This window comes from Notamacropus eugenii, chromosome 1 (assembly GCF_028372415.1).
Source record: "Notamacropus eugenii isolate mMacEug1 chromosome 1, mMacEug1.pri_v2, whole genome shotgun sequence".
NCBI lineage: Eukaryota > Metazoa > Chordata > Mammalia > Diprotodontia > Macropodidae > Notamacropus > Notamacropus eugenii.
The window spans coordinates 465897177-465909345 of record NC_092872.1 but is presented as its reverse complement, the minus strand read 5'-3'; the positions used below and the strand labels follow the sequence as shown (position 1 = coordinate 465909345).

The 12169-nt window shown below is 40.8% G+C and overlaps 1 protein-coding gene across 3 annotated transcripts; it reads left to right on the top strand.

The window, feature by feature from the left end:
* Nucleotides 1–449: 449 nt before the first annotated feature.
* Nucleotides 450–11598, top strand: SNX20 (sorting nexin 20). Of its 3 annotated transcripts, none has more exons than XM_072632181.1 (4): nt 457–640; nt 3935–4086; nt 6920–7071; nt 9034–11598. In XM_072632181.1, the coding sequence occupies exons 2-4, from the start codon at nt 3945–3947 to the stop codon at nt 9700–9702; spliced, it is 963 nt and encodes a 320-aa protein (XP_072488282.1). In that variant the 5' UTR covers nt 457–640; nt 3935–3944; the 3' UTR covers nt 9703–11598. The 3 variants fall into 3 exon arrangements, with proteins under 3 accessions (XP_072488283.1, XP_072488282.1, XP_072488281.1); XM_072632180.1 differs by having other exon boundaries at nt 469–640; nt 3932–4086; XM_072632182.1 differs by lacking the exon at nt 3935–4086 and having other exon boundaries at nt 450–640.
* Nucleotides 11599–12169: the final 571 nt, after the last annotated feature.

Below are 12169 nucleotides of genomic sequence, written 5' to 3'. Positions count from 1 at the left end.
AGCAAGCACATCTCTTGTCTAGAACCTTGGCTATCAAGATCCCTAGGGTATAGAGACAACTCATAGAACTTAGAAATGTTAAAAGGGACTTTATATAATGTTTTAAGACTTGTAAAACATTATAATTTCATTTGCTGTCACAATAATGCTGTGAGATCGGTGCTATTATTATCTCATTTTACAAATGAGGAAATAGAGGCTATTATTGACCTATTCAGGATCACCCATGCTTTCCAATATTAATGTAGAAGGGGACTAACAAACAGGAAGATTGGTTTCTGGAATGAAAAGAAGATATGCAGCTTTTAGATAAGAAAACACACTAGGAAAAAAAGAAAGACAAACAAACGGAGATCCTTGACTCATAGAGTTGCCGTGCCTACATAAGGGTCAGGAAAAATGACAATAGGTGGAGCCTTTCACTTTGAGTCCAGACTCCGCACCCCCCCAGTCTGCCAGCCAATCAGACTAAAGAGATCTCAGCAAGCATACTGCTTATTTCCTACTTACAGAATAAGGAAGTCAGAGAAAAGCAGAAAAAGAACACAACTGTACTTCAGAAAGACTAGGAAATGATGTAAAATCCAAAAGCAACTCTCCGACGGTGCACACCCAGAGACATTATCCCCAGAGGCCTCAGGTCAGTATTTTTGACATGGTTGGATGTCTGGGTCATTGATTTTCCTACACAAGTCTGTCTAATCTTAAGTATAGTAGTTCCTTTGAAACCTTCTCTTGGCTTCTGACTCTGACCATACTGTGGGACCTAAAACAAAGCCCAGACCCTTCTTCTACACTCCTGGAGAAAGGACTTCTTGGACAGGCTTAACATCTGGGGAAGTGGGTAAGATTGCTAGCTGGTTATAAGTAGAGGCTTGTGGTGAAACCTTCTGATGGAGGCAGAGAGTAATGTCAAGTTGCAAGAATGGGTGTGTTGCTATTGTCCTCTCCCATCCCCCCCTTCCTTTTGAAATCTTTTGCTTTTATAAATGAGTTAATATTAAGAATGTTGTTGAGTCATTTCAATCATGTCTGACTCTCTGTGACTCTATTTGGGGTTTTCTTAGCAAAGATTCTGGAGTGGTTTGCCATTTCCTTCTCTATCTCACTTTACAGATGAAGAAACTGAAGCAAACAGGGTTAAGTGACTTGCTCAGGGTCACAAAACTAGTTATCTGAGGTCAGATCAGAATTCAGGAAGATGAGTCTTCCTGACTCCAGGTCTAGAGCCCAATCGACTGTACCACCTAACTGCCAATATAAGGAATATATATATATATATATATATATATATATATATATATATATATATTTTTTTTTTTTTTATTATACCTACTTTTCTTCCAAAGCTAGAGAGAAGGTGGGTATCAGATACTGTGTGGTACAAAGGAAATAATACTGGATTTGGAGCCAAAGGACCGGGATTCAGGTCTTGACTCTACCAAATAGTAACTGTAGCTTCTGAGACCCAGAGAAGAGAAATCCCAGGAGATAAATACCTACATCTGGGCCAGAGGCTAGCTGAGCATCTGTAGGCACAGCTGCCTGGATGACTTAACCAGACCCTTCGATTTCATGAGCATGGTTGGAAGAACCAATGGAGCCTTCAGAAAGATTGGAGTCAGACTGACTTCTGAGGAGCAGGAGAAATGATGCTAGGTTGTTTGTCTTGTCTGGATTCCCTATATGAAAAATAGGGAGAAATGGAGGGGATTCTTATCAATTGGGAAATGGTTAAACAAGTTGTGGTATATAATTGTGATGGGATACTACTGTGCTTTAAAAAAGGATGAGCTGCTTGATTGTAGAAAAACATGGAAAGACTTACATGAAATAATGATGAGTGAAATAAGTAGAACCAAGAGGACATTGTAAATAGCAACAGCGATATTGTTCAAAGAACAACTGTGAATGATTACATTATTGAGTAGTACAAATACTCAAATCAACTAGAAAGGAACTATGAAGGAAAATGCTGTCCACCTCCAGAGAAAGAACTGATAAATAGAAGTATGCATAGTATGATTTCACATATGTGTGTTTGTGTGTGTGCGCCAAATGGTAGCTTTCTCTAATGTGGGATGGGGAAGGAGGGAGGGAGATAGTTCAGAAATTAAAATGTAACTGAAGAATAAATAAAATTAAATGAAAAAAAGAATAAATGACTCATCAAGGTAAAAAAAAAATAGGCAGAATAATTCTACCAGGTGGCATAATGAATAAAGCTCTTGACCTGCAGTCAGAAGACCTGAGTGATTCCTGCCTTTCATACTTACTAGCTAGGTGATCCTGGACACCTATTTCAACTTCAGTTTCCTCAACTGTAAAATGGGGATAATAATAGAACCTACTTTACCAGGTTGTTGTATCAAATGAAATAATAGATATAAAGTGTTTTGCAAACCACAACGTGCTATATAAATATTAGCTATTATTATAAAGTTGTAAGGATATTATAAAAAGATGTAAGGATAATATGAACACGATCATGAAAGATTTTTGGAAATAATGACTTTAGCAAGGGGATGGCAGCATGATACAGAGTATTGTAGGTCTTCTCTTTGCCCTCTAAGAAAGTTTCCAGCTTTCAAAACAAAAATACAAATCCTCTATGAAAATCTGTCTTCCCCTACAGGAAAGTAGGGGAGAAGCGGATAAGAGGGGAGTATGATAGAAGGGAGGGCAAATGGGAGAAGGGGGAAATAAGAAACAAACACTTTTGAGGAAGAACAGGGTCAAAGGAGAGAATAGAATGAATGGGGGGTGGGATAGGATAGAGGGAAATATCATTAGTTTTTCACAACATGACTGTTATGGCAGTGTTTTGCATGACTACACAAGTATAACCTACATCGAATTGCTTGCCTTCTCAATGAGAGTTGGTAGGAAGACAGGAAGGGAGAAAATGTAGAACTCAAAAGTTTTAAAAACAAATGTTAAAAATCGTTTTTCATACAACTGGGAAATAAGATACACAGACAATGGAATATAGAAATCTCTCTTGCCCTATAGGAAAATAGAAGGGAAGGGGATAAGAAAAGGGGTGGGTGATAGAAGGGAGGGTAGATTGGGGAAGGAGTAATTAGAATGCACACTATCATGGGGTGGGGGAGGGATAAGATAGGGAGAAAATTTGAACTCAAAATCTTGTGGAAGTGAATGTTGATAACTAAAAATAAATTAATTAATAAAAAAATATGAATCCTCTTATTAGGGTCCTGGGAGCAACACCTGTTTAAGAGATAATAATGTTTGGATCAGGACCCTAGAATACATCCTCACTAAGAATAAGGAACCCCCCCCCTACACGTACCTAACTCCTGAACTAGGAGTTCTTCAATAGACTACTATTAGCTTATCTGGCTTAAACCTCAGGAAATAGTCCTTGGTCTATAGCCCCAGTCTCAAATTGCTAATCACACAACAAGACAATTTGAAATTGCCCAAGATAGTTCACCACAAGAGTTCTACATGAGAAACCAGTAGGTGGTACAGTGTATAGGCAGATGGACTTGTAATCAGGAAGACCTGCTTTTGAATCCTACCCCAGACATTTACTAGCTGAGTGATCCTAAGAAGTCACTTAACCTTTTAGCCTCAATTTCCTCATCTGTAAAATGGGTCTAATAATCATAATATTATTTCTACAAACACTGATACCACCACCACCACCACTACTACTACTGCTATTACTACTACCACCCCCACCTCCACCTACCTACCTAAATCACAGGATTGTTATGATAGATTAAATGAGATAACGTATAAAAATGTTCATCAATCTTAAAGCATCATATAAATATTATACTGTGATTATGCCTACTTCCTTCTCTCTACTAGCAGGAGGAATGTAAACTGGTCTTTGACTCTGAAAACCTTAGTTCTTCTCTCCTAGCCAATGTATCCCCATTGTCGTCTCTTGTGCCCACAGCAGCCTACAAAATATGGAGAATAACCAGTACCCTGGAAGTTCAGGCTGGAACAGGCATCTTGGTGCCCACCACAAAGAGAAAACAGAAACTGAAGCAGGAGCAGCAGCCCCACTCCATCCTGATACCTTCAGCCCAAGGCCAGAGAAAGACTTGAGTAGGTTACTCCCTGTAAACCTCCCAGAACAGGCAAGAGATTGGAGAAACCCAAAGATTCTTCCTTCTCTTTCCACATCTCATTAACTTTGCCCCTCTGAAGGGAGCACAATTTCCTGTTATAAACAAGGGACGGTTTGTGGCAGAAAGGTTCTTCCTGAGCTGACCTATCCTGGTACCCAATGCATTCCTCCCCATCTTCCCCTGCTATCAACTGCTGTGTGTTTAAGGATTCCAGCAGATTGACCTTTCTTTCATCTCCTCTCTCTCACTGTCTTCAATCTTTCCCTGTCTATTGGCTTCTTCACTACTCCCTACAAATATGTCCATATCTCCACCATCCTCAAAAATCCTCACTGGCTCTTAGTCATCTCTGCTAACTATCGCCCCCTATCTGTCCTGTCTTTTGCAACTCAACTCATTCAGAAAGCTGCCTCCACTTCCTCTCCTCTCATTCTAATCTTTCTGTAGTCTGGCTTATGACCAGACAAACAAAACCGTTTGTTCCAAAATTACCATTGCTCTATTAATTGCCAAATTCAATGGACCTTTCCTTATTCCTCATCCTTCCTAGTCCTTTTACACTACTGATCACCGTTTTCTCCTTGATTCTCTCTTCTCTCTAGGTTTTCATGATTCTATCCTCTCCCGATTCTCCTCCAGTCTATCTGACCACTCCTCAGTCTCTCTTGCTGGACTAATCTAGGTCATCTGCTCACCAAAGCTCTGCTATCTTGGACCCTCTTCTCTTTTCCTTCTATAGTATTTCACTTTGGGATCTCATCAGTTCCCAGTGGTTTAATTATCATCTCTATGACGATGATTCTCAAATCTCTTTATCTGGCCCTAACTTCTCTGCAGTTTCACAGGTCCAATTACCTATTAGACATCTCAAACTGGATGTCCTACGACATCTTAATCTCAGTATGTCCAGAATTGAAGTTATTCCCTCCAAACTCTACCTCCTTTACACTCTCCCCTATTACTGTTAAGGGTACCACTATCCTCCCAGTCCCCCAGGCTCAAAATTTAGATATCATTCTCAGCTCCTTATTATCTCTCACCCTGACATATCCGATCTGTTGCCTGGCAGTTCCTGAATACATCCCTTTCTCTCTTCTGATATGGCCAATACCTTGATGTAGACTCTCCTCACTTCAGTCTACTATTTCAGAAGCCTGCTGATTGGGTTACCTGCCTTAAGTCTCTCCCCATTCCACTTCATCCTCCACTTAACCACCAAAGTGATTTTCCTAAAGCACAAGTCCATCCATTCCCTAAAGCACAGGTGTCATCTCCTTACTCAATAAACTCCACTGGCTCCCTATCACCTTCAGGATCAAATATAAAATCTTCTGTTTGGTGTTCAAAGCCCTTCCGAACTGAACATTGTCCCCACCCCCACCCCCAACCTCCACAAACTCTCTGATTCAGTGATACTGGCTTCTTTGCTATTCCTCAGATAAGATGCTCTTCTCTCCTGACTCAGGGCATTTGCACAGACCAGCTCTCATGCATGGAATGCTCTCTCTCCTCATCTCTGCCTCTGTCTTCCCTGGATTCCTTTAAGTCTCAGATCAAATACCCCCCTCTACTGAAAGCCTTTTCTAATCCCCCTTCATTCTTCCCTCTGTTGATTTTTTCCTATTTATCCTGTATATAACTTGCTTATACAGAGTTGTTTGCATGTCATCTCCTCCATGAGACTGTGAGCTCCTCAAAGATAAGGACTGCCTTTTTGCTTTTCTATGTCCTTCCCATACTTAGGATGGTGACTGGCATGGAACACATGCTTAAAGCATATTTACTGAGTGACTGACTGACTTAATATGACCCCAAATTATGAAGTCAAATCTATTGTAAATACATATATATGTACACAAATCTATGCAATAGATGTGTATGTGTATACATGCACATATATAGAGATGTCACATTCATACACCATATATATATACATATATACACATATGTATTATGAATTATGCTTGTCATATTGTATTTGAAAGATAAATACAAAATAACTCCTGCATTACACACTAATCTAGGCTATCTATGGCACTGCTTCCTTTATTTACTTCTTCTTTATGGAAAATTTTGCCAAAATTATTAGCATTACTGTGGATAAAAGAGAGTTGTCTTTTTTGAGAAGCATCTAAATCCAGAAATGCTTGGGGTATTGGTACTGTCCACCGCTGTCTCATTGTCTTCCCTGCTTCAGACCCCTCCCCACCTAATTATGGGTCCTGGAGCTTCTCTGAAACATAATTTGCTCATCCATAGAATGAGGGGTTGGATTAGACTATTGGGGACCATTTCCAAGGAGGAAAGCAGGTTACAGTTTAGGATAAGGAAAAATTTCCTAAATATGAACTGACCAAAAGTGAAATGAGCTGCCTTGTGGAATAAGTTTCCTGTTGGTAGAAATCTTCAAGCAGAGACTGAATGATGGTTTTGGGGGGATTATTGTAGAGGGGACATACAATTTCAGTAGATCTCTGAGGCAATAGAAGCTAATTGATCACGGGACTAGGAGGAAGGAGATCCAGATTCTAGTCCTGGGACAGCCACTAACAGGCTGTATAATCTTGACCAAGTCTTCTTGCTTCTAAGTAAAATCATGGGGCTGAACTAGGGGATGTCTAAGTTCCCTATCCACTCTTCCTGTGTTTCATTCAAAATAGAGGATAGACATATCGTTCACTGATGAATAACTTCTCATAACATGTGTGAGATTCCCCCAGGACAGAAGATGGTCCTGCCATCTTTCCACATCCACAAGAAAAGGGTTGTTCTCTCAAATGTACTTACCAACAATAATGCTGTTTTTTCAGATTTCAGCAATGAACCAAGCTCCAACTCTTCCATGACCACAAAGGAGCTCCAGGAATACTGGAAGAATGAGAAATGTCACTGGAAACCAGTCAAACTGCTCTTTGAAATAACATCTGCCAGAATTGCCAAAAAATATTCTTCCAAATATGTGGTAAGCTGACCTACAAAAGTGGCTAGTGCCCTTCACCAACTCCTTGTCTTGATTCTGCCACTAACTGTGGGCAACTCTCTGGGTCCCAAATTCTTCACCTTAAAATGGGAATAATAATGTTCCACTTCTCTCTCAGTATGGTGATATCCTATGGGAGGTGTATGAATATCTTTTTTTTTCAGATTATAAAGTCCCATGTTAAGAAAGGGTTTCCTTGTCCTACCCTGTAATGTAGTTAAGGAGATAAGTCTTATAAACAATAGTGAAGAATCCAGTGCAATGGGTAATTAAACTTCCTTTCAATTAATCAATAAACATTTATTAGGCTGTTACTGTGCGCCACTGGGAAACAGCTAAAAGGAATACCCAAAGAAAATGCCTTTTCTACTATAGCACCCCAAACAACAACGATTATATACAGACATGTTAACACTTTAAGGTTTGCAAAGCACTTCTCTCTTTATTACCACTTTCATTTCACTGTAATTAACTATTAAATTAAAATCTTATTCAGAAAATATTTTAAAAATATTTACTGTGTCTCAGGCTCTATGGCAGGCACCGGAGATTTAAAGACAAAAAATGAATGTACTCCAAGAGCCTACGTCTGATTGACAGGAGATGACATTTGGACAAATATATAAATGCAAAGTATGTACAAAGTAAAAGGAGGAAACCCCAAGAACTAGGGTATCAGATGAGGCTTCCTATAGGAGATGGTAACTCAGTTTGAGACATCGAGGAAACTCGGGATTCTGAAAGATAGAGGTGAGATGAGGAAGGAGTACATTCCAGGCATGGGGAATGGTCTCTGCCAAGACAAACAGATGGATAAGGGGATAGAATGTCCCATATATGGAATAGCAGGCTTCAATCAAATGCTTCTGTTCTTTGGTAGATCTGTGATTCCCTCGTTATGGTATTTTATCCATAGGTACAGAGAGTAACTCGTCAATTTTTGTGACATTCTTGCTTATGTCTTTCCACAAATCCTCCAAGAGTTTTTTTCCTTCCCTCTGTCATGGGCACCAGGAGGATATACAGCTGTTATCTCTTGGTCTCTCTCCATGGCCAGCCCATTTCCCTTTCTAGTCATGCATGCCCTTGAAGATCCCTTCTATGCTATTTCTCATGAGCAAGTCATCATTGGGCAGCTAGATGGTGCAGTGGATCCAGTGTGTGGCCTGGAGTCAGGAAGACTTATCTTCCAAAGTTTCAATTTGGCCTCAGACACTTACCAGTTTGTCACCCTATTCCCTGCCACCCTGGGTAAGTCATTCAACCCTGTTTGTCTCAGGTTCCTCATCTGTAAAATGAGCTAGAGAAAGAAATGATAAACCACTTCGGTATCTTTGCCAAGAAAACCCCAAATGGGGTCCCAAAGAATCAGGCAGGGCTGAACAACAAGTCATCATTGATAACAAACTACATCCTTGTTATAATTAAAATGTGTACTTTAGTTGCCCTTGGGGCTCCCCACAGAGTTTGATTCTTTGAAGATGGGGTCTTGTACAACATGCAGCCATGTAGAATCACTTAAAGGATTCTGGTGCTGGAGAGATGAGTTTTTGTGTCAGGGACGAGTTCAGATCCCTGAAAGTGCAATAAAATTATTTATTAAAACCATTGTGAGACCAGGATTTCCATGTCAAGTGGCAGTCTAGCAGGAGTTCTTAGCCTGGGGTTCATGGACTTTCTTTAAAATGTCTTTAATTCAGCTCATTTAATTTTCAGTTTTGATAGTTGTATTTCAGTGCAATTGGTTTCCTTTATAATCCTATATATGCATTTTGTTTTGTGCATCTAAATACATTATTCTGAGAAGAGGTTAATAGGCTTTACCAGACTGTCAAAGGGGTCCATGATGCCACAAAGGTTGAGAACTCCTGGTTAACACTAGATTTGGAGCACAGTTAAATAATTTTGTCTCTTCTTTCCTCTACCCTTTTTTTTAAACCTTAGATGTACAAAATCATCGTCATCCAGACAGGAAGTTTTGACAGCAACAAAGCCATCCTGGAGAGGCGGTACTCAGACTTTGAGGTGCTCCACAAAAACCTCCTGAAGAATTTCAGTGAAGAAATTGAAGATATCATTTTCCCCAAGAAATACCTGACAGGCAACTTCACAGAGGAGATGATCAGTGAGAGGAAGCTCGCCTTCAAGGAGTACCTGAGTCTTCTGTATTCCATCAAGTGTGTGCGCCGCTCCAGGGAGTTCATCGACTTCCTCACCAGAGCAGAATTGAAGGAGGCCTATGGCTGCCTCAGGGCAGGACAGTATGTCAAGGCCTTGGATATTTTTGTTCAGGTGGTGCCCCTGCAGGAGAAACTCACCCGACACTGCCCCATTCTCATGATTCCTTCCCTGTGTGCTATGCTAGTGTGCCACCGAGATCTGGAGCGCCCTGCCGAAGCCTTTGAGGTTGGAGAGAAGGCTCTTCTCCATTTGCAGACCCGCTTAAGCCATAAGTACTATGCCCCACTGTTGGAGGCTATGCTCCATCTGGCCTACATGTTGGGGAAGGACTTCGTATCTTTTCAGGAGAAACTGGAAGAAAACCAGCTCCAGAAGACCTCAACCAGAGGGATCACCTTGAAAGAGCTTGCTGTCCGAGAGTACCTACACTAAATGGAGTGATAATGATAACAGCTCAATTTCTGTATGGCTTTGCAGCCAAGTCAGGTCAAGTCAACAAGGATTTATCAAACTCTTATTATGTGCCAGCTATACTGAGCAGTGGGGGTTCAAAGACAGACCAAAACTATCTCTACTGAGAGAGTTCCCATTCTAGTAGGGGAGACGACATAGAGTCATGGAGGTAAATAGCAGGTAGATAGACAAAAGACACAGACAGAGGAGATATAAGACACTGAGAGGGGAAAGCAATGGCAGCTGGAGGGACTGAAGACTCCTGGAGTTAGTGAGATTTGAGCTGGGCATTGAAGATAGAAAACTAAGAGGCAGAGGTTAACATTCCAGCAGGGGGTACAGCTACAGCAAAAAGTATGGAGAGAGGACATTGAGTGTTATATTCAAGGTCACTGTTGCTAGAACAAAGAGAATGTGGTGGAGAATAAGGGGTAAGAAGATAGAAAGGCAACTTTAAAAACTTTTTTTTACAACAGACCTATGAAGTAGTTGGGGCAGCTAAGAGGCACAATGGAAAGAGCATTGGGCCTGGAGTTAGGTAGACTCATCTTCCTGAGTTCAAATCTGGCCTCAGATACTTACTAACTGTGACTCTGGGCAGGTCACTTAACCCTGTTTGTCTCAGTTTCTTCATCTGTAAAATGAGCTAGAGAAGGAAATGGCAAACCCCTCCAGTATCTCTGCCAGGAACACCTCAAATGTGGTCACAAAGTACCGGACAAGACTGAAATGAATGAATAACAACACTGAGGTAGTTAGTATAAATCTGTGTTTAATAGATGAGGAAACAGGCTTAGAAAAGTGGGATAACTTGCCCAAGGTCTCTTTCTTGGGATGAGAACTTGAGCTCAGGTCTCTTGAATACCATGACCTTTTCACTATATTAGAGGTTCTTAACCTGGGGTCCATGGACTTTGATTATTTCACTTTAATTGGTTTCCTATGAAATTAATTTTATTAACCTAACCACATGATTTTGAAAAGTTCATAGGCTTCACCAGACTATCCAAAAAAGTTAAGAACCCCCATCAATTGTGTCCTTTGGCCCCGTTCAACTCCTGATGCAGGCAGGTTGTGAGCAGCTGTGGAAGAGAGAGCATGTCAGGTGTCCAGGGGTATGTTGATATCCATAGCGTGAAGTGTAAAGGAGAAATAAGATACTAGATGTCTCTCTGTCTGCCTCCAAATTCCCAGTTTGAATTTAAGTGTATGGATATTTCGGACAAAACTCAAACTCCTTTGGCAGACATAGATTGTCTGAACCAAATTTTTGGACTCCAAGTCTGAGGCTCAGTGAGCCTCAAGAAAGGATAGCAAATGGAATTTTACGAAGGGTATATGGAAATTATTATCCTTTTCTTTTTCAATAATGGCACAAACAACTTGTTAAAAGGTAATTTTTTTATTGTTGTTTTTTTGAAAAGAGATTGCTACTTACCAGCTTCACCTTGCCAATGCCTTTGCTTTTTCACAGCTTTCCTTACTCTCTCCCCAAAAGCACAGCCACCAATCAACCAGACCCCACAGTGCATCGTTAATAGAATTATTCAGGGCTCTGAGAAAAGGGACCAACTTCAAAAGCCAGCTTCAGGAAACCAAACTCAAAGTGTCCTAGCTTCTGGCCTGCAGGAGCTATTGAAACTACTGAATCTCCCTGCCCCCACTCCCATCAGTGTTTCTTAGAGCATCTTTCACCAGGTCGGATAATGACTGAGACATCAGTATGTTCTTCCAAATCCATCTGCAAACGCTTCTGCATTCATATAAATGATGCCATCTCTGATTATTTTCCTCTTATTTCTTATTGCTCTTTATCATTCTTTAAGTTTTGTGCCATTTTCCTTTCATTACCTAAATAAATCTATAAAGTCATCAGTTTAAGTCCTGCTTCTTCTGGGAGGCCTTCCCTGACCTCTCTAGCCCTCTATTTCTGCACTTAGCAATGGTTCTAGTCTCCTCCAGTACCTCTCACAAAAGGTGTTGCCTTCAGTTCTCTTTGGCTGTTTAGACTTTCTACCCAGGTCTTAAGCTCCCTGATGGCAGGGAGGAGGCATTCTCCTCTATTCCCCACAACACCTGTTACAGAACTGGATGAGAAGAGATTCAACAAATACTTGTTGACCTGAATGGAATTTGAGGGGGATTGCATTGAAGCAGCCTTGATGAGAAACCTGCCAGCAGCGCTTTACCAACAGCATAGGAAGGAAGCTGAAGGTGCCTTCAAGGCTGGAATACACCCAGGTTAGACCCTCTGGGGCTCTCGCTTGTCCAGTACAGCTATGCAACATTAACCTAAGACAAATGTAAATAGCACGGTTCCAAACCACTTCCTAAAGGGGTTCACTGTACTGGAAGCCATTGAATGCTGGCTCCATTCCATCTCATTTTGTTACCATTTGGGCCATTAGGAAGCTAATTCGGTGCATCCCATTTCTTGAAATAAGGA